The sequence below is a fragment of the Meriones unguiculatus genome, chromosome 4 (genome assembly GCF_030254825.1).
Source record: "Meriones unguiculatus strain TT.TT164.6M chromosome 4, Bangor_MerUng_6.1, whole genome shotgun sequence".
NCBI lineage: Eukaryota > Metazoa > Chordata > Mammalia > Rodentia > Muridae > Meriones > Meriones unguiculatus.
Window position 1 is genome coordinate 89587530 of NC_083352.1, and position 25202 is coordinate 89612731.

General features: G+C 55.2%; 1 protein-coding gene across 17 annotated transcripts in view; it reads left to right on the forward strand.

The window, feature by feature from the left end:
- Cux2 (cut like homeobox 2) overlaps positions 1-25202 on the forward strand; it is a 183416-nt gene that overhangs the window by 114731 nt on the left and 43483 nt on the right. For 7 of the 17 annotated variants that reach the window (XM_060382429.1, XM_060382440.1, XM_060382442.1 and 4 more), the window contains exons 2-4: positions 63-173; positions 3433-3480; positions 24124-24202. In XM_060382429.1, the coding sequence (XP_060238412.1) occupies positions 63-173; positions 3433-3480; positions 24124-24202 (238 nt within the window). Of the gene's footprint in view, positions 1-62; positions 254-3432; positions 3481-24123; positions 24203-25202 lie in introns of all 17 variants that reach the window. The other 10 variants (XM_060382430.1, XM_060382433.1, XM_060382432.1 and 7 more) reach the window with 2 other exon arrangements.

Below are 25202 nucleotides of genomic sequence, written 5' to 3' on the forward strand. Positions count from 1 at the left end.
AAAAGCAAAGAGAAGAGGACAAATCTCTCTCTCTCTCTCTCTCTTTCTCTCTCTCATTCCAGAAGGAGCTTAATTCTGTCGCCTCGGAGCTGTCTGTACCACAGGAGGAAAACGAGCATTCTCCTAAACATTTAATTGAACTCCACCGGGAATTTAAGAAAAATGTGCCAGAGGTACAGTGTGGCCGCCTGCTATGCCGTCGGCTCGAGAGGATGCAGCTTGCTCACTCCTCACTCCCCGTCCAAAGTATACTGTGAGAACTGTAGACATAAGTGACTAACAAGAAAAGAAGTTAATTAGCCACGAGGATAAATCACAGCCCCAGCCTGCCGGCTTTGGCGGTGTGGGGGGAGGAGGTGCCCGCACTGACTGGAATTGGGGCACCCAGGCACCTCCGCCCAGATTACTCTTTCCCAGGACTCAAGGTGGCCAGGATTTGCAGTTAGAGTCCTAATCTTGGGTGAAATGGCTGGCATTTGATGGCCAAGACAATTTAACCTGAAGTCTGCATCCTCTTCTGCCTGCCAATGGGCCTGGGAGACACAGCTAGGGCTCTGGGCCCCACCCTTCTCTGCCAGTCAATGCACCTGCCCCTCCCACTCCCCCACAAGGCGCTATACCCTAGTCTCATCTCAGAGATGGCAATGCCCAGGCCGTAGAAAGCCCACTCCCTCTCCCTGAGGAGCCTGCCGGCCCAGGCATGGGTATGTTCTTTCCTGAGGTTGAATGTGAGAATTTTATTTCTCCTCTGCCATCAGGACCCCTGCTGCTTCTCCAATTAAAAAAATGAAATAAAATTTAAAAACCTATGAGAGTAAACAGAAAAGTGGAGCCCTTGGACCCTGTGTTGCTTTGACAGGGCCGAGACACGCACAGAGAGTGCGGGCAACAGACCCAGGGCCAGGCCTATTTCCCAGCCGCTTGCTGCCTCAGCCTACCCGCTCGGGTGTGCTGGACCACAGGAGGGTAGGCGGGGGCTGGCAGTTGTCCCAGGGCCTAGCAGTCTGGGGTGGGGTTGGGGGCTCCTGTAGCATTGGTGGTGGAGGAGGGGCCGTGGTTGTGAGTGGAAGGGCAGACAGGGCACAGAGGGCTTGGGCCTCACACTGGAAGCTGTAGGAACCCATCATGACGTCATAAGCAACTGTGCTTCTTCAGGGCAAGCTGGGGGACGAGGGTGCAGTAGGAATTGTTTGAATCATGTGGGAAGGGGTGAGGGCACAGGAGAGGCAGAAGCCTCAGACTCAAGTGCGCCCTGCTGTCATGGCTTCAACAAGCACAAGTTCTGAGACACATAGCTCAGGCCGGCCTGCACCTCCTCATACGGCTGAGAATGACCTTGAACTTCTGGTCTTACTTCCTCCATCTCCCAAGGGCTGGGTTACAGGTGTGCACTAACACCCCCCATTTCTGTGACAGTTGGGGTGGAACCCCAGGCCTCCTGCCTGTTAGGCAAGCGCTCTGTAAACAGCCCTATCCCCAGGCCTCCCTTCTCTTTTCAGCAGACCGTAGCGTGTTCTATAAACTGGGTTTTCTCTCAACTTGGAGAGTGCCACTGGCCCTCCCGTCTCTGGGGAGCATAGCTGACCGTCATAGCCCCACACACTTTCTGTCCCTCTCTGGTCCTCTCAGACCATCTCCTTCACCCACCGCGGTGACCTCAACCTCAAGCACCAGTTCACACAGGAACCCTCAGGTGAGGAGGGAAATCCAGGCCAGGTTTTCAGCCTGCGAGTTTGACTTATGTAATTTTCAATGCTACATAATTATGCAATTACATAATTAGAAGGGATAAATTTCCACTCCTATTATAGTTGCGGCTCTGGAAACTCTCATGTTTGGAACCCATCCCTCCTGGTGGAAGAGTCGTGACAACGTTAAGAGCATTGTCTGGGGGTTCCAGCCCACCTGCTACATGTGCCCTCCCAGGACTTACATCATCATGGGGGGACTTAGCCCAGCACCCATCCACTTCCCCATCTCGTGGCTCTCAGATGTGAACCCCTAAACTCACTTGACTATTGGCTTATGAGAAGAGCCTGTTGAAGATATCTTATGACTTGGGCTCAAATTCCAACCATATCACCTGCTGGCCACGTCACCTTGAGCAGGCCAACACCCTTGGGCCTCAGTGTCCCCCTTTATAAAATTGGGGGCCTTTTGGTCTGAAAAGTTAAGCTTTGCGTTCAGTTCTCTCCGGCCAACTGCTTCCTCTGAGGCACTTGGGTCCTCCCTGCTGCCTGAGGCTCAGCCGCAGCCCCCAGGTCCAGCCCCTCTACTCCTCCTGGTAGCATCTTGCCTCTGTGCATCTAGCCTTGAGACCATGACCCTGAGCCACCTAACTCTGCTGGCAACTGGTTCCTAAAACCAAAGCCATGGGCATCATCTGTTTGTCCCCAAAGACCCACATTACATCCAGGCAGCAGCTACTTTGGGAAGTTCCCAGAGGCAGAAGTCAGTATGGAGCGGTAGCTGGGACCAGAACAGGGACCTTGTCCAGGGGGAGAAACAGCAGGAAGTGCCCCATGGTTGGGGAGCACCCCTCCCCGACCTGCCTGCCAGCCCTCCCACCCCTTCATCCCTCCAACAGTGTTTGTTCTCCCTGTGACTTTGGCCAGTTGTAGCAGGAGGAAGCATCCCAAGTGGATCCCCGAGGACTCACAGGCTTCAGAGTTGGCACATATAAGGACACTGCAGTGCTGGGGCCCCTCGCCAGACCACCCTGGAGGTCACATGGGAACATTGGGACAGCCAGTGTCTCCCCGGTGCTCACAGCATTGGTGACAAACACCAATGTCCAGGCATGGCACCACAGGGCTGGCACACAGCCCCGTCCCCAAAAAGCACTCCAAGCCCTAGTGAGGAAAGATAGGCAGGGACAGTGGTGACTTTCGACAAGGTGCAGATTCGTGGGAGATAGCCACGGGAAGATGTAGCCACAGGCCAAACCTGGAAGGACAGAGGGACTTCCTGAGGGGGACTTTGCCAGCTTTCCAGCCTGCTTTCCCCTGAGCTATGCCATAACACCTACCCTGCCACACACACGGGTGTCATGAGCCCAGCATCCGAGGACTCCCGAGGCTGGGGCAGGGGGGTCATGAGGTTAAACCAGCCTGAGCTACATAGCAAGACCCTGTCTCAAAGTGCTAAGGGCTAGGAATGTAATGTGTCATGCGTGGTTCCATCCCCAGAACCACCAAAAAGAAACCAGGCATGCATTTAGGGAATATCCTTGCTTGCCTCCCTTTCCAGAATGGCCAATGGCTGAGACATTAAAGGCTCTAAGAACGGAACCTCAAGCGTGTGTGTGTGTGTGTGTGTGTGTGTGTGTGTGTGTGTGTGTGTGTGTGTGTCAGGTCCCACAGTGACCCAGGATGCGGGGCTGGGGGCGGGAGTGCCTGGGCTGTGGCACACCTTCTGTCCTCTCTTTCTCAGGGACTCAGAGAGATGGTGGCTCCGGTGCTGAGAAGCTTCCAAGCCGAGGTAAGAGCCGGCGGCATGGCACTTGAGGGAGGGAGGGGTGGGTGACGTGCTCTGGCCTCCCTTCCCAGAGGCTCTGCCACATCTGTGCCGCTCACCTTCCAGGCTCCCATTCCTCAGGCTGAAATCTAAGACCTGAGCTGGCTGACCACCACCACCACACACACACACACACAACTCACTCAGGCAGCCTTGCAGCTCAGTCCCAGGGCCTATCAGCACACCCAGCATGTCTCCCTCCCCACAGCTCAGGTAGATCCAGAACTCTCCCACAGCCCTGAGATGGAGAGGAGAGCCCCTCTTCACTCCCCACCCCTCAGAGCCACCTCTCCCTCAGAACCACATATGCACATACGTACATGCAGTGGTGTGGGCGTGTACTTGCATACATGGTGTGGGCGTGGCTTCTTTAGGTGCCTGGAACTCCCATTTTCCTCTCTGTACCATGGACATAAACAGATCTCTGTCCTTTGGTGTTGTTCTGGACATGGATCAAGAGAGAGGGTGCAGGACAGGGGTGGAAACGCCTGTCTGGCACTCTGAGTGTCACGGGAATGAAGAGTGGCTGGGGTCACTGGCTGTGTGATCTTAGGTGAGTTCCTCAGCCTGTCTGTGCCCCTGTGTCCTAATCTGTTAAATTGGTGACGATTTTCTCTCTGTCATAAGGTTCAGGCTGAGAGGGGACCAAGGTAAATGAGGAGGAAGTGTTCAGAACTCCGGCTTGGGTGTTGGAAGCCTGGACATAGCTGGGTGTGGTGTCGCACGCCCGTAGTCCCAGTACTTGGGAGGGTGGGGGTCATCGTAGGCCGAGTAGAAGAAAGACTTAAATGTTAGAAGCTCCTAGCGAGGAGAAGGCCCGAGGCACAGCCTCCGGGATGGCGGGCTCGGAATTTCAGCCCCATTCCTTCATCTGTGTGGTCCTGCGGAGGTTCTCCGGCCTCTCTGAACCTCAGCTCTCCTCCTGAGACATGGAAAGCCAAGCTTACAAACCCAGAGAAGGAGGAAGCAGATGGACGGCCACAGCCATGAGCCCGCTGCACAGTTGATGTCCCTAAGGACAGGGAAGGAGAGAAGTCTTACGGGGAGCTGACCAAGTAAGGAGCTGGTTTCCCACGGCAACGTGTGTGCACAGCTGTTCCGAGGGTCCTCTCCAGCCATGCACTGCTTTCTTCTGATCGCCGCACTGAGCTGCCATGGCTGCGGGTCCCTTCTCGCCCGGGTGGGGAGAGAAGTGGCCACCGAGCCAAAGGAAGGTGACACTCAGAAGCATCTCCATCAGGTCCATCCCCGCCTTCCCGTCCAGCAGCCTTGGCGTGTGCGAAACAGGGTAGCCTTTCTCCTGCCTGTATGAGGAGTGTGAGGGGAGTGAATCGACGCTTTCTTGATTGCTCAAAGGACAGTTTAGATACCCCCTCCCCCTACACACCTCCCAGGAAAACAGAAGCCAGCCAGGGAAGGTGGCTTCCGGGAGGCAGCTTGAAATGGCCAAAGTTTGAACATCCTGGTACGGAGAAAGGGAGGCAGCCCGAAGGCCCCGCTAATTATAAAAGTTGCTTTTATGAAAGATAATTCAAAGCAATAATTTAGCAAACATAATCAAGCCACGCAGATGGGGCCGCTGATGGATGGATCGCAACATGCAATTAGTGGCTCTCACAGTTACATGTCATTAACCCTCCACGCACAAAAATTATTTTCTCATTATTAGTTGAAAAGGTAAAATTAAGCTGACTAGACACTAAAGGAGCAAACCACAATTAATTACCTTCATTTATTACAGTCATTATCTTAGAGTTATTTTTGCTTGGAGACAGAGAGACGCAAACATCTAAATTAAAAGTTTTGTTTTCTGCTAAACCGGAGGTGAGACGGTTCCGAGCAGGGTGCGCACCGGTCTGCTCCCTCGACCTCAGGACCGCGTTGGCGGGCCTCCTGCTCCCGGCTTTCTCTTCTCGGGGTGGCCTTCGGCAGGGAAGTGCCATGGGCTGGCCTGGGTGGTCACCCGAGCCTAAGGGGAACTTGGCAGTTTGGGGGGTCGGCGGGCTGCCCCCCGTGATGGAGCGCGTGTGGCCCTGGTGAGTGACTTCATGTGTCCGAGCCACACAGCTGAGTTCTGTGCTGAGGAACACGTCCCTGGGACTCTGAGCGCCGGTGAGGTGCTGAGTGCCAGGTGGTGGGCACGTCCACAGTTCGCAACGTGGCGCCGTGTACCGCCACGGCCTGAATTCGGTGTTCCCCTCTGAGGAACTGAGGGACCCTGTGTGATCACCTCCTTGGAGCTCTGAGAGGGTACCAGGAGAAGATTTAGGGGGCTGGCTAAACCCATGCAGTTGTGTATCATTCAGCAAACACCTAGGGTGTCTAGGAAGATGGTAAAGCGGCTTGGGAGCACAGGATCCGGGTTCAATCCCCAGAACCCACATTAAAAAACAAAAACAAAACCTACGTGTGGAAACGCCCTCGTAAGCCCAGTGCTGAGGTAGTGTAGGCAGAGATCTCTGGGGTCCCTGGCCGGTCAGCCAGCCTGCTCAGTGAGTTCTGGGCCATGAGAGACCCTGTCTCTCCAAAGCAAGGTGGGCAGCAGCTGAGGAATGGCACACGTGCATGTGTTCTCTCTCTCTCTCTCTCTCTCTCTCTCTCTCTTGCTCTCTCCCCCCCCCTCCAACACCTGTAGTGTGTCAAAAGCAGTCTGCTGTCAGCCTTGGGAGGGCCACACCTCAGCCCCTCTTGGCAGGGGGACAGCGGGCATTTTTACAGTGTACTCAGGGATACCTTCCCACTTGGCCCTCTGCAAACAGCCTTGGATGGAACTCTGTGTGCCAGGCTTCCATGAGGCTGGAGACGGCTCAGAGGTGGTGGGGCGCCATCCCTGCCCCTGGGGAAGTCCTGAGCACCGAGTTCTTTCATGGAGAAGTTGCCCAGAGCCCCAGGGGGGACCTGGTGTGCCCTCCCCAAACTTGTGTCCCCAGACTTGATGGTCTTGTCCTGGCGAAGGCCACAGCCATTAATCCTGCCCCTGTCTGTTTGCCTGTGTCCTTGTGTACCCCCCTCGAGCCACAACGTGTGTCTCTGTCTTTCGGAACTGGACTTGCTGTCACGAGAGCTCGAGATGACAGTGATATGGGGCCAGTATTGAGGGGCCCCCTTAGCCAGGCTGGTAGCCATGTCCTGACATGTCCTGGTGGCCAGAGCACTCCCTGCTGGGAGAAGCAGGTCACAGTGCTACCCAGAGAAGCAAGACCGGAGCCAATGGCTGAGCTCAGTTGGCTGCAGGCCCAATGCCACCACCTGTGACCAACCAAGAGACACCAAGAAGAGCCCAGGCATGCTGCAGAACTGTGAGCAGTTGCTCTGAGGGGAGGTTTAGGGGTGCGGTTACCCCAAAGATAAAAGGAGACCCCTACATTTGCAGTGAGCCTCCCCTCCTCTCTCTCCCCTCCTCCCTACCCAAAGTTGGACAAAGCTGATTCTTGACACTGTGGCCAGGTCTCTGTGGGCATGGGTTCGAGGTCTTTCCCTCCTGGCTCCAGAGAATGGGGCCAGGGAGATCCGAGCAAGGGGGTCTGCTGTTGGGAAGCCTGGGAACCTTCCCTTTGAGCGTCTCCTCATGAGGTCGAGGGCAGCTCTGAGGCCAGGTGGCTAAGGGAGCCAGGAGGCCAGAGAGCCCTCCCGGGGCGAGGGGCAGCTGAGTGGGGGCAGGGCCCAGGTCCCGCTGTCTTACCAGGTGGCCACCATGGTGGCAGTCAGCCTTGCAAGTGACCTGACAGACATACCCAAGCCGTGGTGATGTGCTGAGCTGCCTGGCTTTCTAGAACCGCCTCTGTAGACTTTGTCCAGGAGGCCGTGCCCCCTCGGTGCTCCCACTTGCAGGTGGCAAGGGGCTGGGACATGCTGTCTGCTTGCGACCACACGCTACCATTGTGGTAGCTAGTCAGGCCAGCGGGTGACAGAGACAGTGAGCAAAGCCAGGACCCTCAGGGTGCGCCTTCTAACTGGCTCGCCGTGGCCTAGAGCGCTCAGTTGCCCCTCACCGCGTGGCCAGGCCTGACACACAGGGCAGGCAGGCATTGTCTTTCTCATGGACTGGATTTTGACTGCTCACTTCCTGTGTCTGTTAGTTTGTTACAGTTGTCCCAATTGTGGAGAGTCTATGGTTATCCCTAGTGAGGAAACTGAGGCCCAGAGAGGTAGTAACTGGTGGCCCAAGCCTGGAACTGAGGCAGGAAAAGAACAGAGGGGACCTGAGTCCCAGGAAGCTTCCAGGCTGCCCCCACCTGATATTAAATGGAGGACGTCACTGAGGAAAAGTTCAAGGTCAGGACACTTGACTGTCTTACCAGGCCCCTGTGCCCTCACACAGGCCTAGCCTGGCTCCTCCCCAATCCAGGGAGCTGGCATTCTCAGTTTGGAGAGCTAATTGACCACCTCAACATACAAGGGGACCAAGAGGTGCTGAGAAGGCCAGGCTGGGGAGCCCAGGACGTACACAAAAGCGAGATTCTAGTTTGGGGCTGGGTTGTAGGAGAACGAAGTACTCGGTAGACAAGAGTGTCCCCTGCAGGGCCCTCGCTGCTGCCTGCCACCCGCTCTGTGGCGTCATCCTGAGGACCAGCCTGTCTCCCTGGCTGTCCCGGCAGCTGAGGGTGAGCCTCCCGCTAGCCCACACGCCCGTCTGGGTTTGCCGCTAACGCACCAGCACACCCCCGGGCTGTGACGCCGAGTTCCAACCAAATTAAGATCCCGCAGCCATCCTCTTTGCTTCACGCTCTCTGCCTTATCAAGTAAATTATTAATGCTCCTGCCCCCCAGTTAAGCAGATAGTTGCAGCCATTCCGGGTCCTACTCATTAGAAAGAACATCATCTAAAGAAGGGTATTGATTGATTTTTCTTCGTTTTTAATCTTGGAATCGTGGACGTGAACCACATATCTACATGGCGTTCCCTTTAACTCGCGCTCTCGTGCTTTATTTTTATATTATCGATCTCTTTTTGACATGAATTGCTTTTTGGCCCTGTGTGCATGTTGTAAGCTCTTCCACCCAGCAAAGGAGCGGGCTAGGCCCGGCCACGAAGAGGGATGGCTCCGGCCGCGTGGCGGGAACGTTCCCGAACATTTAGCAGCAATTAGCCTACCCTGCTGCCCGGACACTCGTGAATGAAAATTTACAAGGCTTTTAATAGACTGAGTTCTGGGGCCGGGTGGGCCTGGCGCCAGGCGGATGAGGCCACCGGGGGTGTCCGATGCCTCCAGGCCAGACGGGTGGGCGAGCTGTGGAAGTTACTGGAAGCACAGCCCACCCACTCCAGCCGGGGGCCCTGTGGCTCAGCACGCAGGCACACATGCAGCTGCTCAGCCGGTGCTCGTTGAGGTCCTACTGTGTGCCCGGCGCAGAGCTAGGTGCCGGAGATGCAGGAGAGTTCAGATCTGTCCCACACCTGTTGCTCAGGGTGGGGGAGAAGCGGGCACAAAGCCTGAGTCCTGCAGACCTGAGTCCTGGTGGTGGCCCTGCTCGTGTCAGGGGCTCCCTCGGGTTCCCCGGCTGTGGAATGGGAATGCACACAGCGCCCGTCCCCCAGGGAGGTGGGCACACGTGTGTGAGCACATGTGGGGAGAGGCTCCCTGGGAACTGGGACTCACTACTTAGGAAGAGGCTGGCGGCAGCTGAGGAGCTGAGATCTGCCTGGCTCGGTGCCCCCAGCCCGAGTGTTCCAACCACCTGCCGCCGGCTTTTGTTTTTTAAGATAGGAGTTCTTGACATTAAACTGTGGCCCTCGTGCCCACAAGGAGCTGCTTCACTGGCTGAGCCACCTCAGTCCCTGAAGTCGCCCTCCTGCCCCTGCAGTACTGTCGCCCCCTGGGGGAGAGGTAGACACTGTCCACGAAGCCATTAGCGGTGCTCACTGAGGTTCCTGTGGCCGAGGCAGGGGCCCTCCTGTGTGCGGACTCCACTGGGGGGGGGGGGCTGCCTTCTGTACTAAGCCAGCATCGTGCCTGCAGGGCATGGTGGAGCAGCTGCTCACCTCATGGCAGCCAGGAAGCAGACAGACAAACAGACAGACAGACAGAAAGGAAATGGCAGGAATAAGACACTGTTCAAAGACCAGGTAGCTATCAACCAGCCAGTGGGTGAGTACACAGATTAGGTCAAAACCCTTTTCCACCAGTCACCTGTAGGGTCTTAAAACCAGGTCCTAGAGAGATGGTTCAGTGGTTAAGAGCACTGGCTGCTCTTCCAGAGGACCCAGGTTCAATTCCCAGAACCCACCTAGCAGCTCACAACTGTCTGCAACTCCAGTTCCAGGGGATCCAACAACTTTAGACAGACATACATGCAGGCAAAGCACCAATATACATAAAAGAAAAAGCTGGGTCCTGTAACGCTTTGGGTTCGGTTTTATAAGAGTTTGTGGGTTGTTCCGATGTTAGGGAGCCTCTGGCTGAAGCCGCACGCAGGTGGATTGACGGCGCATGCTAGCCAGCTCTGGCTGTGCCTTAGACCTGTTTTCACGGCGTCAGCGACCCAGCAGCCAGACCCAGTGTGGCATGTGCCACACAGAGCCAGAAAGAGCTGCACAGTCTGCCCATCTCAGAACCTGCGCCCTCAGACCCCACGGGTGTCACGCTCCACTTGATGCGACATCGCTGGGCCTGAACTGTCAACAGAAAGGAACTGTGAATTAAATAGGAGTTTTCAAAAAGTTTCTGGAAATTTGAAACTCCGTCTCGGGGCCAGGGTGAGGGGAGATGGTGGAGCCCGCCTGTCATTCTTGATGCTCTGGACTCCATCCCAGCCCTGAAGTGTGTCAGTCCCCCTCCAGGTCAGCCTGCAGCACACCCTCCCACCAGTGAGCACAGAGCAGAAGTGGTGCCGGGAGGGGCCTGGGTCACTTTATGAGTCAGCTACAACACCCCACTCCCGTGGCTCAGGCATCATTACCACCCCAGAGCAGAACTGAGCAGTCACGTCAGGATCCGGGGTCCCCGGAGCTGAGTGTATTTATTCTCTAGTGCTTTGCTGAAACAGCCACTGACCCTTCCTTTGAAGGGAGTCGGAAAGATTGCTGCATTCATTGACTCACTCCTCATTCATTTACTCGCTCATCCACTCATTCATCTGCCGTGTAGGCATCCCAGGGCACTTGCTGTGCACCGGGCATTGCTGCAGGTGCAGGAACAAGTAAGACTCTGGTTCCCCACCCGCTCCATGACACCCAGGGCCAGCAGAGACCAGAGCGGAGTCCCAGCTGAGACAGAGCAGGGGCCCAGCCTGAGCTGCTGGGCTTGAGACGCGGAGGCAGCAAGGGGCGACAGGTGCACGGCCTGCAGCCGTCCTGTGTGTCCCGCCTAGAGCTGGTTCTCTGACATCTGCTATGTTGTGGAGTGTTAGAGAGACGGAAACAGAGAGGCTGAGGAGTGGGGGGAAGGAGTCATTCGGTCCCCGGTCTGCATCGTCGGAGCAATGGTTCCTGCAACAGCAATTACGAGCTCGGTAATATCTTGCTCTAGGCAGTGGGGGGAAGGGTCGTCGCTCTGCACCAGAGTCCCCTGGGGGGGACCAGCATCACTGTCATCCCATTGTCCTCTGCTATCAGCTGCTTCATGGACAAGAGAAGCTGAATCATATCAGTTCTGTCCCTAAGGGACAAAAGCCACTGGGGGCAGAAAAGGCAGGTGTCAGCTCCGTCTGCTGTGTGGTGAGTCCCTAAGAGACTAAGTGCCTCCCCGCTGCTGGGGGAAAGCCTGGTGCCCGAGAATATGTTCCAACTAGTGACAGGGAGCCTGCCAGGGCCGCGCAGGGTTCTGGGCTTTGAGGAAGGAGAAATCTGTGTCCAGGAGGAAGGCTGATCCAGTCCCCAGGCCCCAGGGTCCACTAAGGCAAATGCAGACAAGTGCAAGAAGCCTGCCATCCCACAGCTCCAATGAGGTGAGGTCCTAGCCAGGATTAGGATCACATGGAGGTGGGATAGGATAGGATAAGCAGTGACCCTCGCTTTGGCCTTGGCAATCTGGGTTTGGAGGCCAAGTTTGGTCACTAGTTAGGTGACCTTGGGCAGGTCATTTCCAAGCCTCAGTTTCCTTGTTGGCCATCTGGTGATTGGTGTGTAGGTTTGTGGTAAGGATTGAGATGGCAGTACGTGCACCATGCTCATATGGGAAACGGAAGTGAAGGGATTTGTCTCCGGATCTGGAGGATGAGGCTGAGCCAAATTTGGGCAGAACAGCAGAGCCCTGACAGCCAGCTGACAGGCCCCACCTTGTCTGCAGGCCTGGGAGGGTGATGGAGGGAGAGTACAGAGTGAGGACGGGAGAGGGGGTGTTGGGGATAAGCACCCTGTGCCTCAGTTTACCCAGGTCTGCGGGGACCTGTGCCTGGTTCTGTGAGCTCAAAGAGGCATGTGGACAGTGGGCCACAGCCTGTGGCTTTGGTTCAGAAGGGTCCAGCTGCCATGATGACACAGGTAACAGTCACCTGAGCACTCAGGGTACTGAGGAAGGAGGATCACAGGTTTGGCTAGCCAGGGCCACTCAGTAAGACCCTGTGTCATCATGATGAGTCAAGGAAAGAAGACTCTTCCTGCCCCTCCTGCCCCTCCTGCCCCTCCTGCTCCTCCTGCCCCTTCTGCCCCTCCTCCCCCTCAGTGCCCCTCTCCTGAGTCCCAAGCTGTTCATTAGCTTTGTATTTTGCGACTCTTCTCTCTCTTGGTTACAAAGGCCTCAGTTCAGTCTCCAGCACACGCGGGGTACAGTGCACAGGCCTGCACTCCCAGTGCTTGGGAGGTAGAGACAGAAGAATGGATTCAAGGTCATCTTGGCTACATATTAAATGCAAAGCCAGCCTGGACCGTATGAGGGACCCTGTCTCAACAACAACAATAATAATAATAATAATTGTTCATTAATTGTTCTTTTAATTGTCTAAAAGGCTTCCCCAGCATCCAAGACCACCCAGGACAGAGAAGGGTGGTGGCATCAAGCTCCAGTGTTTTTGCATATTCTGTTCCTTTTCCCCCCAACTCCATATGTAAGTGTCTACGAGTCCTGCAAGGATCCATCCAAACGGGTGTGAGATTTTGTGGGCTGAGCAGCGCATGGCTCTCCCTTCGCCTGCTGCTCCTGAGAAGCACACCATCAGCCCCTCTGCCTCTCTCCAGGGCCGAGACAGCACGGGGTGCTCCCCGGCCCACTGTAACCCTCTGACAGCTTCCAGCAACTCCTAGGATGGAATCCAGCCCCCCACTATGCATCTGGGAGACTTCCTGCCCTCCACCCTGCCCGCCCTCTTTGCACCCTCCCCTTCCTTTTTTAACCACTTCCTTGATCGCCCACTGGCTGCCTCAGGGCCTTTGCACTTGCTCGACCTGCTCTACCTCCTTGCTAGGTATTTCGCCTATCTCGTGCAAAGCTCTCAGCCTGGGCCCTGTGAGGTTCTGGGTCAGGTGGCTGTTCCTCAGGCTGGCCTCTGTCTGGGAGGGTGTTCAGCAGCCTGGCTCAGGTGACCCCACTGGTGGCCCTTAGCAGCTCCCTCAGTGACAGCCAGAGCCACTCCAGGCATCGCAGGGCATCCCTGACCCCTGTGGCTCCTCCAGAGCTCTGGCCACATGAGCTCTGCCTACAGGGAGACTGCTGAGACTCCCTGGGCCCCTTCACAGGGCTTGGCACACTGCCTTGTTGTGTGTGTGTTTGTAATTATTCAGATGCTGAAGGCGCCTGTGCTCGTGCGCACACACACAGTCCTGTGCTCCCCAGTCCCCTGACGTCCCCACTCAGCAGGAGCTGGGGGAGGCACTGACGAGGCAGGTATTGATTGAACTGTGACACAACTGGCAGGCGAGGGTTCTTGGTGTTTCTGTCCCAGACAGCACTCTGCTCTGCGGTTCCCAATTCATTATTCCCCGTGACCTGCGTGTAAGCTGGGGACTGTCATTGTCAGTAATTTTATAATACAAGCAAGAAATGGGCACAGAGGACTAGTGACCCACCCAAAGCCACACTGCTGCTTCAAACTGACAGCCCTGGCCTTTAACCATGATTTATTGAACACTTACTATGTGCCAGGTCCCGAGAACAGCATGGAACAGCATGGAACAGGAGAGCCCCAGGTTTCTCACATGAACACACACACACACACACACACACACACACAAGCATACATGCACACACACACATACGGAAGAGTGGCTCCTTTTTCAGGCACTGAGATTCCCAGACATAGAGCAGGATCACACAGCCGGCTGATGGCACAGTCCTTTTTTCTTCTTCCAGGCCTTGTAAGCTTCCCACTATATACCCTGTCCACAGGGCAGGGACACTTTAACAATCTAACCAGTCAATTATAATAATATTTTTCTCTCCAAATGTTTAAAAGGAGTGGGGCGGGGGTAGGGGGAGTTGGCATGCTAAGGTATAATCATGGCTCAGAGGCCGAGCTGACATTAGTTATTAATTAGGCCATTATGCATTCCACGGTGATAATTGCTTTGCTGCGGAATCACCAAGCATGAAACGGACCCGGCAAAGAAATGCAATCTATCAATCCTTGGAGCTCAGCCGCTCACCTTGAGCCGGTACCTCAGCAGGAAACAAAAAGAAATTAACGATGCCAGTGATAGGCTGCAGTGAGCCAGGCCCTTCCCTCATCCCAGCCCCGGGGACAGCGCTGGAACCACATGAAGGTGGCCATTTGTCTTGGGGACAGCTTTTCCTGCCTTCTCTTTCCCACCTTGTCACCTTCGGGGAGGTGCTGTCGCCGTCTCCTCCATCACTGCTCCTGGCGGCGGCAGGGGAGGCCTCTCCACCTGTGCTCTGCCTCCACCCAGGTTCCAGCCCTGGCCTCGCTGATGGGGAACGAACCCAGATCTGCTCTGAGGCTCTGAGTGGCAGACACAGCCGGAGTGGGATCTTAGCACGAGGACCGGGGATCGCCGGGAGTGAGCACACATACCGGGACCCATCCAATGGCAGCTGTCGTGTTTACAGAGTGTCCAGCATGCGCCAGATGCACCCCCCGCTGTTTGGTTTCTTGGTGGTTGGTCCTGTGCTGCCCATTTTACAGGTGAAGGTTGGCCAGGATGACTCAACATTGTTGGTGTGGCTGGGATTTGAATCCGGGGTCCTGAGAGGTGAAAAAGCAGAGAGCAGGACAAAGCAAATACACTATCCTGAACCAAGGCAGGCATGTTCCCAGCTGCAACAAGAAAGGCATCCTCCTGATGGCCATCTCCAGGCCAGCCTCCTCAGCTCCCGGGCACTTCTGGATGGATCAGGTTCCCCTCAACTGAGGAGTTCCAGGTCTGAGTTCTGACTCCCAAGGTCATGGATGACCCTGGCTCAGCTTAAGGCCTGCCGGGTCCATCCGCCCGGATCCAACCAGCTGCGGAACAGAAGTCAACCTCAGCAAACATGGCGGGCCCTGGTGACTTCAGGGAAGGAGGAAGCCTGCAGAGCAGAGCCTGGCCCTCGGCCTCCTATCGATTGTGTCTGCCTGGCACAGAAGTTCCTGAACAATTGGATGAGTGAATTTGATGAACTCCATCCTTCCTGAGCTGCTCCCCCTCCTCCTCCCAGCCGCTTCCTGGAGGCACTGCATTTCCCTGCAGGAAAGAAAGAAAGGAACGCTGTCAGCAAAGAGCCACCAGCGCACTCCATCTCAGGGCCGGAGAGCTGTGAGGGAGAGGGGACATCTCCCGGCCCCCACAGAAACGCTTGGACAGAGACGCATGTTTCGAGGCCGTGGTAGTTTGTGAAGAGTGGCTCAAGCCTGTAGTCCCAGCGCACGCACGACAGACTGAAGGATTGCTGTGGGTTCAAGACCAGCCAGGGGCCGGAGAGATGGCTCAGCTGTTTGCAGAGGACCTGGGTGCCCTGCCTAGTGCCCACATTGGGCAGCTCACAACTGCCTGTAACTCCAGCTCTGGGGGGTCTGACACCCTCTGCTGGTCTCTGCAAGCCCTGGACTCGTGCACAAGGACATATGCACACAAGTACACACAGGGCCTCTTTGAAAGACCCACATACCAAGGAGTTCATTTCCAGATAAGATGGCACTGTAAACTAGGTGCCACCCCTGCGCTTGCCCTGTCTCCCGGCTTCCCCATGCTGAGGCGCCGTCCCTGGCCAGCCCCCAGACATTTCCCCTGTTACTCTGACATGCTCCTGGCACCTTGGCCTTCCGCCACGCCACACTGCACGGTAGTCAGTCTCAGCATGACACTCCTCACAGCAGGAAGAAGGGACTTCCACGTCTGAAGTCACCCTGTCAGGCTACAAGTGGGGAAACCCTGCCATGGGGGCAGTAGGAGGAGACTGTGCCCCCCCAACTGCATCCTTTTTTCTCTGCCTGATCGCAGACATCATCATTCATCATTGCAGCAAATATTTATCCGGCTTCTACTCTCCAGATCTGTTCTGAGCACCGAGCGGAACAGGCCACTCGGATGTGTGCATTGATAGCTGTGTTGCCTGCTGTTTGTAGGGACCCTCCCCACTCTGCTGCTGGACCATACTCCGTCCGTCCGTCCCTTACCCCATCAATCCAAAACAGATGTAGAGCTGCTCTTTTGTCCCTTTGATATGATACGGTGTCTCACGTAGCCCAGGTAGCCTCAAACTCCTGGCCCTCCTGCCTCCACTTCCTGAGTCCTGGGACTACAGATGTGCCCCACGACACCCAATCAACACCACTGACAGCTGAGCGATTGTCGTGAGGACCCACAGCAAGTCAGCTATGGGACTGAAGCAGCGGAGAACCTTCCAGGTGGGGGCGGGGCCATGTCACTGCCCGCCCTTGTAAATAAAGCTTTATTGAAGGGCAACTTCCTTTGCGCATGGTCACCCACCAGTTTTGCAGGCTGGGGGCAGAGCTCAGCAGCTGCCGCAGACCACAGAACAAGCCAAAGCGCTGAAAATCTTCATTCTGGCTAGAGCCGGGCACCTCAACTGTGCCCCGTCCGGCTGAGGTTCCCTCAGGACGCCCCGCAGGGCCTCCTCCACAGAGACTTCCCAAAGGACACAGCTATATTTAAAAGCCTGGGAAGGACAGCACTTTGATGACATTTGCGTGGCCGCCACTCCTTAAAGGGCACACATATTCCTTTAGCTTTGCTCTTCTGGGCTGGCATTTTGGAAAATGTGCCGGAGTGGCATTGAGAGGAGAAAGCGGTGCTGCCCGGGATTCGCCCAGCCCGGCCGGCTTCCCAGGGCAAGGCCACTGTGCCCATAGCTGAGAGAGCGTGGGGCCCCTAAGCAGGCGGGTGTGATAGAGAACCCACGAGGGACAGCCCCGGAGAGCAGTCATGTCCCAGGGCAGGCCAGAGGTTCTTGCCATCTCCGGCTCTTGTGCTCACCCTTGTCTGCAGGTCTGGCAACTCCGCCTCTCACGCGCCAGCCTCTCACTCCCCCCTGTAGCCCTTTGGCCAGAAATTCTAAGAGCTGCCTGTGCCTCAGCCAATGTCACCTCATACTTAACAGCGACGGGCATGCGGCAGGACCCCAGGCTGAGCACTTGTCTGGCAAGTGCAGGCTGCATCCCCGGCACCGCCACAGCAAATGGAACCTGTCCCCCAGCTGCTAGCGTCGGGACACGGCTGCTGAGCCTCGCTGTCCCCACGCTCTAGGCAGGGCGGCTGAGGCACAGGAAGGGCAGAGAGACTCATTCCCTTGGCCCTCCACCTCCTGACGTGCACATCTCAGAGGCTGGCCAGGCTCCGCAGCACAGCTCTGCCAGCCCCACCTCACAGCGGAGGTAGCTGAGGACCTGGGGAGACGATAGGGAGGCCAAAAGCTGGGGGCCGGAGTTCAGATCCCAAGTAGCTCAGACCCGGCTCCAGAACCCACATTCTTTCTGAGTCCCTAGGCCTCTATTAAGCACCAGCTGCATGCATGCCCACTGCTTTCTCTTGGCCCCCCTCTCCTCAGTGCCAGTCACCCAGTCATCTCATCAGCGCTTGGCTTCTGTGGAGTCACGGGGGTGCCCAGAGGGTGTACGGGGCCTGGCTTTCCTGGATGGAGGCTGAGGTACTGGAGGGCTCGCTGAGGCTTGGAGCAGCCAGAGAGACAGGGCTGCAGCTGTCCCTGGGCTCCGGCCCTTGTCACCTAGCTGCACCTTTGGAGATATGGGGTGTAGAGGAGAGTGTGAGGATACGGACCAGAGGTTAAAATGACTCTAGGGGCAGGTGTGCCAGGCCTGGGGCGGGGGCCACTTCAGATCCCGGCCAGTCTGAACAGACGGCCCAGATGGCTCCAGGTGGTCGCTGTCGACGGAAGCGTGGGCCCCGGGCGGCCAGATACTCCGACTCCGTGGATAAGCTGGCAGTTTGGCACTCGTCTAGTTTTAAAATCCTGGCTCCCTCTAGATGCACATATTTACATATTCTGGTCCTTTCTGGGGTGTCATTTACATACCACAGTCAAATGTGCAAATCCGAAGTGTCTGGCTTGATGGATTCTGACAGCTCCAATATTTTTTAAACACTAGAGTGTCCAAGAAAATAGGATCGCAGGGCGGCTCCAACCCACCCTTCGCGGCTCCTCTCTGCCGCCACGTGCCGCACGACCCCATGAGCGAGGCAGGACCCAAGAGTGCACCCGTGCTTGTGCGTGGGGCAGGGCCTGGCCTGGGGAGATATGGATGAGAACTTAACGTCACATGGCACACAGCAAGAGCATGGGCTCTGGGTCCCGGGTGCCAGTTCCACTTCTGCTGTGTGCTTTCTCGCTGCTTGCCCCACCTCTCTGAATCCTGGTCCTCTCTGTTGTTAAACGCGGGGAATGTGACGCTGACCTCACAGGACTTGGGTCCTGGTTAAGGAGGTGACGAGGCACACCCCCGCTGCCCCCTGTGAGCTTTGCACGACTCTTGCCACCCTGGTGATGCCCCTGCCCCGAGTGGCACCGGCATCACTGTATGGGGCTGTGGGTTTTGACAGGCTTGTGACACCAAGGAGAACCCGTCTCGCTCTTCTGAAGAGCAGGCATTGCAGGAGTAACCTGGCACACCCAACCCAGAGGCCACCGTCACCCACTCAGGCCGCCTGGGGCTCACTCAAATTCCAGCCCCCAGTCACCTGCCACACAGCTAGTTCTGTGCCAGAGTCACTGCCTTAGCCCTGCCGTGTGGCTCGAAGCCACTGTCTCGGCCTCTCTGGACCTCTCACCCAGAGCTGCCCCACGGAGGCTTTGGAGTTCTCCTGAACTACTGGCCTCAAGAAGTCTTTGTGCTCTGTTATAAAACTGCAAGGTATTATGGTCATAATTCTACACGGAAAAGCAGTGTTCGGACCCTGGGCACAGAGGACTGGCCCAGGCCTCAGCAGGAGAGGGCAGAGAGGCTTGGTGACTCTGAGGTCACACTTCTGGGGGTGAGGGAGTTGAGAGTCACCCATGGGTACAGGAGCAGGGTCACATTGGGAGTGGCAGGGTGGCAGGCCACATGCCAGTCCATACAGAGTCACCTTCTCCCCGCCAGGGGCACCCAAACAGGACCACAGAGCAGGCCTCGGCCTCACCCCGGCACAGCAGGGTATTATGTCCCGTCTTCTCTTGAGACACAGCCCTGAGGAAGTCCCTGCTACAGCAGGGCCCGGGGCCACTTTCTTTCTCTCCTTTTTCCTTCATTTCTGTTTTTTTTTTTTTTTTTTGCTTTTGCTTTTGCTTTCTTTTCTTATTACCCTCAAAGGAAAATTTGTTTGTAAGGTACTGGAGGAAGCCTCCTGTCCCTTTTGTGTCAGCAGTCCTCAGCAGAGAAGTGAAATCGTGTATTTCACTGCTAAAAAAAGACCCTGGCTTCTTTTATACAGTTTTAACAATAGAAAAATGATCTTTGCGCTCCGATGCGTGGAGGCTTGGAGGAAAACCGGCAGCCGTTCAGGTGGCTGGCGCATTACAAATGAACGGTTCACCTTTGTTTTGAGTGACAGGCAATTTAAATGCAGTCTTATATGGAGGCCAGGGTGTTTTTTTTGTTTTGTTTTGTTTCCACCCCAGCATGTTGGGGAGGAGTGGGGGACAAAAATGGTGGGAGGAGCAAGAAGACCTGAGGGGGCTCTGCAGTGGCCCCCATGAGGTGAGAAGTCCAGCTCGAGCTGTTTAATTAGGAAATTGGGGGTTCCTGTTGGAGTGATTGGTGATTACGCCGTAACTACCAGCAGCCACAGCCTGGCCTGCTGAGCTACATGGCGGTGCACTTTGCCGGGGCCCCAGAGTCTGGCACAAACAACCTGGGCCCACGCCATGTCGCCTAAAGTATTCTTAGTGTGGACACTTGAAAACAGGTCCCTCTGCTCCATTTTTAACCAGGGGCTGATAACAAATATGGTGATGAGACCTCCGGTGGTTCCTCCTCCCCAGCAGACATCCCCTTCAGGCCCGGTGACAGTGACAGGTGGTGGAAGGGGAGTACGTGTGCAGAAAGCAGTGCTGACTGACTGCCTGGGTGATCAGAGTTAATGCACCCAGGTCAGGAAGGTGTTGCAGAGCTTGGAAGACAGCCCAGTGGTTAGAGAGTGCTTGCTGTGCAACTGCAAGGAGTTTGCATTTCTAGCACCTGTGTGAAATCCAGGCATGGAGGCATAGGCTGGAGGAGCCCAAATTTGCCAGGTCTTAACCCCCAGCACAGGTAAGAGCCAGATAGATGGTGGCCACAGGCCTTTTTCTCTCTTGACTTAACTGTTTCCTCATGGCCAGGGTCCTGGCGGGGTCCCAGGACTGTAATGTAAGTGCCAGGCTATTGTTTCTAACGGGGAACTTGTGTGAGGCATGTAGCTGGGCACTTTACTCTCACCCGCCTTTGTGAGCAGGCATAGCCATGAGCCAGCCCCACAGCCTTTCTTCCCAGCAAGCCCTGGTCGGGGCCTTTGGGCTAAGGGCAGAAGCCACAGTCCTTTGGAAAGCACCGAAGTACCAAACACTGTCAGTTCGCTGATCACAGGGTCTGGCCGAGCTGCACTGTTCTGTCCTGGAAATCTGAAAGCTACCATGGACAGTGCATGAAAGAATGGCTGTGCTCTGATAAAACTTTATTTCCCAAAACAAATGAAGGGCCAGATTTGGCCTACAGCCTGTAGTTTGTCAACCCTTTCAGATTGGATTGGCACTCCAGCAGAGAGAGAGAGAGTGTGTGTGCAAGCCATATAAAGTTGTTTAGGCTTCTCTACAAGCTATATCACATTTTTAAAAATAAGAAACTGATGGATCTAACTTTAATAATAGCTTTGAGCTCATCTAATCCGTCCTTAGCAATGTCGGGTCCACAAGCAGCAGTTATAAAATAATTATTGGGGACTTTCTCATTTCCTTTTCTGTGCCAAGAGTTACAGACTCCCCTATTCTCGCCACTCATCCAAGTGTGGAATAGCCACATTATTTTTTACAGGTATGTATTTGTATGTGGGGGAGGCACACATGTGTTCCACTGAATGCATGTAGAGGTCAAAGTATACCTTACAGAAGTCAATTCTTTCCTTCTACCATGTGGGTTCAGGAAATCAAACTTAGGTCTTCAGGCTCCACAGCAAGTGCCTCTAGCCACTGAGCTATCTCACCAGCACTTTTCTGTGGTCAGTGGCCCGTGGGTGGTGAGTGTATTGGACAGCTCAGATCTCAGGGTCATTATGCAAAGACTGTCACTAGGTAAAGACACCAGTACAAACTGGCGGGTGTTGTGATGGGAAAGCAGAGGGCGCCATGGGTAAGGCTGGGTAGCTGGAAAGGACTCGGCCAGCCCTTGTCCCCACTCTTGCTTTCGAAAGCCTTAAGAACATTCTCACCCTTCTGCAAATGCCAGCCGGGACTCTGTGTTTAGCATGGGATGGGCAGTGAATGTTGCTTCTTGTGGCTTCAGGAGCCATGCATCAGCCATGCAGAGGCTTCTAACCTCGAGCATCTGCAGGACCCTGGGGAGACAGGAGCATCCCAAAGGGTCAAAATGGCCACCACCACCACCCCTGCCTGGGACCCTTGCCTTCCCAGGGACAAAGGGCCTCAATTTGCTTGCCCACATAGACAATGGCAGCGGTAACTTGGTGACTTGCTTTGGTGACATGTCTTTGAAGATGGATGTTCACAAACAAAAGTTTGCCTCGGCATTTTACTGTCACTGACACCCCTTGGGGACTGACTCCCAAACTCACTGCTCCCTAACACTTCTTAGAGATGTGGCATTTCATTGCCTTCTGCTTGGAGTGATCTATCTCTGAGGGTGGCAAAGCTACCTGCGCTGGGTGACTTCATTTTCGCACATTTCCTTCCCCGGCCTGCTGCCCTTCCCAGGGAAAGATGGGGACTCGCCAAGTTCCACCAAACTGTATCAGCCTCCCCCCACGTCCATTCCCTGCCGTTTCCCCCACACACACACCCAGTGCTTGAAACAACTCATCTGGGGGATTGCCTTGAGGTCCATGTTCCATGTTCCTTATGGCTTTTCTTAGTCCTCGGTCGCAGGCATATGACAGAGACTCTTGGGAAATGCTGTTGGTTGAATGAATGAAAGACTGTCACCCGGCAAGGTCAGACACCAGGGTCTGTTCTCAGAACGATGAAAGGTGAAGCTGCTGCACTCACTGGCCTTTTAAGTCCTTGTTCGACACCGACGGTGCCTTTCTCTCTACTCTCTATTGTAACTCCTCCCGTTCTGAGCGGCCTCTGTGGACCCTCTCTGTCAGAGAGAAACCTAATGATCACAGACAGAATCTGACACTTTCTGGTAACCACATTGTTAAATAGTAAAAAGTGTGTATGCCTCATTGCTTCGGAGTGTAGCTCCGTTTTTAAAATGGTGGTGAGCTACACTGTCTTTTTATTTTATTTTTTTCATGCTAAGTCTTTGAAGTCCTGCGTGTATTTCCCATTCGTTATATGCTTTGATTTAAACTCCCCCATGGTTCAAGTGGTCAAGAGCCACACATGGCTTGGGCAGCATGGCAGCCATATTGAGTATCATGGCCGCCATATAGGGTATGGGAACTTCTATATTGAATGTGGTTTTCCTTGGTGCGTCGGTATGTTTTTCTCTGTACAAGGCAGGTTTCCTCTTAGGTTGTGTCTGTAAAATACCGGAGAGACAACAATTGAGATTCTCACTCAGAGCTGACAGAGTCAAGGAGGAAAATTGGTGACCCTTGACGGTAAACTATCTATGAAGCCTCTGCTTGCCAGAAGCTAAAACCCTGTATTCTCTGGGACCCCTTGAAGGAGTGTGTCGTTAACTACTCCCCTTTACAGACAGGGAAGCGGATTTTGTGTCCAGCTAGCCATGCTGGAACTGCTGTTTCAATCTCCTGGTGTCCACCTCTCTGGTTAGGTTTGACTCAGAAATAGCCTCTGCCACTGGGGAGCGAAAGGGCCCCAGACAGCATTTTGGCCGGGCACAGGGTTGATGCAGCACAGTTTATTCGGTAAATGGCACTGACGGGCTGGGAGTGCAAGCCTAGCGTGCACGAAGCCCTGGGTTCGATCCCTAGCACCGCATAAAGTAAGCGAGGTGATGCACTCCTGTAACCTTAGCATTTGGGAGGTGGGGCATGAAGACCAGGAGTTTGAGGTTATCCGAGGCTACGTACGTAGTGAGTTTGAGGACAGCCTGGACTACATAAGACCCTGTCCTGCCCCAACCCTGAAAAAAATGAATATGCTGGGCATGAACTTTGTGCCAGAACGAGCTCTGAGGGCTGTGTATAAGGAAGAGCTTGGCCACAGATCAGTCTCTCTGTCTCCTTGGACTCAGCGCTGAGACTCATGGGAAGTGTCAGCACAGAGAAGACTTAACAGTCCACACAGGAAGTTGGGTCCTAGCAGCCTAATGCTCACTGCTGCCCACCTCGGCCCAGCCAGCCAGGGTCCTGCAGATGGGGGGATGCTGTCAGCACCTGCCAGGGGCAGCCTCAGACAGGGAAGGCCCAGGACTCAACATTGCAACTGGCCAGCAAGAGCTAGGACCAGGGCAGCTGGATTTTGCTATCTGAACCAGGAAGTGAGAGGGTCCTGAGCCCGGAAGTTCACTGCTGCCCGCTCTCCAAGAGTCACCCAGCCACTTGGTGAGGGTGACGCCCATCTTCCACAAAGTCTCATCGACAGAGCAAGAACATGAGCAAGAGGATGGGGTGAACGCAACTCCTCATCAGTTGCCTGTTCTGTGGTCAGCCACTCAGTTGGGAAGCATCTATTGAGCACCATCAGTATACCGGAAACTTTCACATAAACTTTGTTACTCTCTGATGTTGGTTGAAGCTCTTCGGGTCTTCTAAGAAGTGACAACTTCATATTTGCCAAGCGTGTCACACTTTCTCCCAAAGCATGTCATGTTTGAACTCACAGCATTGCCCTTGTGCGTAGAGTAAATATTGATAGCCAACATTATTAATAGCCTACTGCTTGCCTTTCCCTGTGTTTAGATCTCCTCACCAGGTTAGGAAGTGGGTCCTGTTAAGATTTAGCCAACCCAACCCCATTTAACCGACGAGGAAGAGGGCTGAGGGGCGGTGACTCATCCAAGGTCACACAGCCGGCACAGAGCCGCTGGGCTCTGAGCTCACATCCCTTCATGTGGGGGCCTCCGCCCCAGCTCCCCCCTCCTGCTTTGCACAAAAAGATAGCTGTCTCCTTGCAGTTCCAGGGCCATGGCTGCACATGACACTTCCTCTTCTTTCCTAAGGTGGTGGCTCTCAGTAAGAGAAGTCAGGAGGCGGAGGCAGCGTTCCTGAGTGTTTACAAGCAATTAATCGAAGCGCCAGGTAAGAGGTACTTGGGCTCCGTAATTGAATAATTGCCACTGAGGAGCATCATGAGCAGGTGACACAGACAGACACCGCTGTGGCACTGTGGCACTGGGGTCTGGGGACAGGCCTGGTCCCAGGGGCAGGCCAGGCCTTCGGGAAGCTGGGGTGGGGGTGGGGGTGATTTAACCAGCCTGGCTCCCTCCATCCACCATCTGGCTTTCTGCCCTGCGGGCGGAAGGTGGACTCTGATGTGACACTCACCTGGGGCTTCTCCTCCATCCCTGCCCCAGGGGGCCGGGCCTCAGATGACTCTGCCAGTAGGGGGCAGAGGTTAATGCTGCCTTGCCCACAGCCAACCTCGGAATCACCGGAATCACCGCATTGAAGGAAGCCTGGCCCAAAAGAACAAATACTGGGTGGTTCCCCACAGCTACAGTGTGAACAAGGCAGAAGTCAGCCCCTTAGCTTGCTCACTGTGCTCAGAGCCAACACACACACACACACACACACACACACACACACACACACGCTCACACACATACCCACACATGTCTGCCATCAGATAAACAGATGTCTGAAGCTTGTGCCATCCATACTGGAGCACGAGTCAGCCGTGAGAAGGAGTGCCCATGTCATGACAGCAACACATGAGTGTGTTCGAAGAGCGGGCATTGAGTTCCACCATGAGAGGCCAGAGGGACCAGAGGAGGCGTAGGGATTTCCTCTGGGGCAAGATTCTGGAACTCCAGGGAGGCCGGGCAGCAATGCTCTGTGGGTGAGCTGAATGCCCCCCGGCGGCGGTTAAGGCCACCAGTGAGGCGAACACAGCAGCCTCCCGCCATCGGGGGCCATGTCTGAGGTCCTAGCTGGGTTCCGCACGCGGTGCTGCTCCGAGGTCTGGATGTGGGTCCAGTGTGTGACCTTTTTAAGCATGCTTGGCTGAAAGGACACGTCCCTGGCACTTTGCCATCTGTTGGCTGACACCTACCCCTCACGCAGCAGGCGTTCGGGCCAC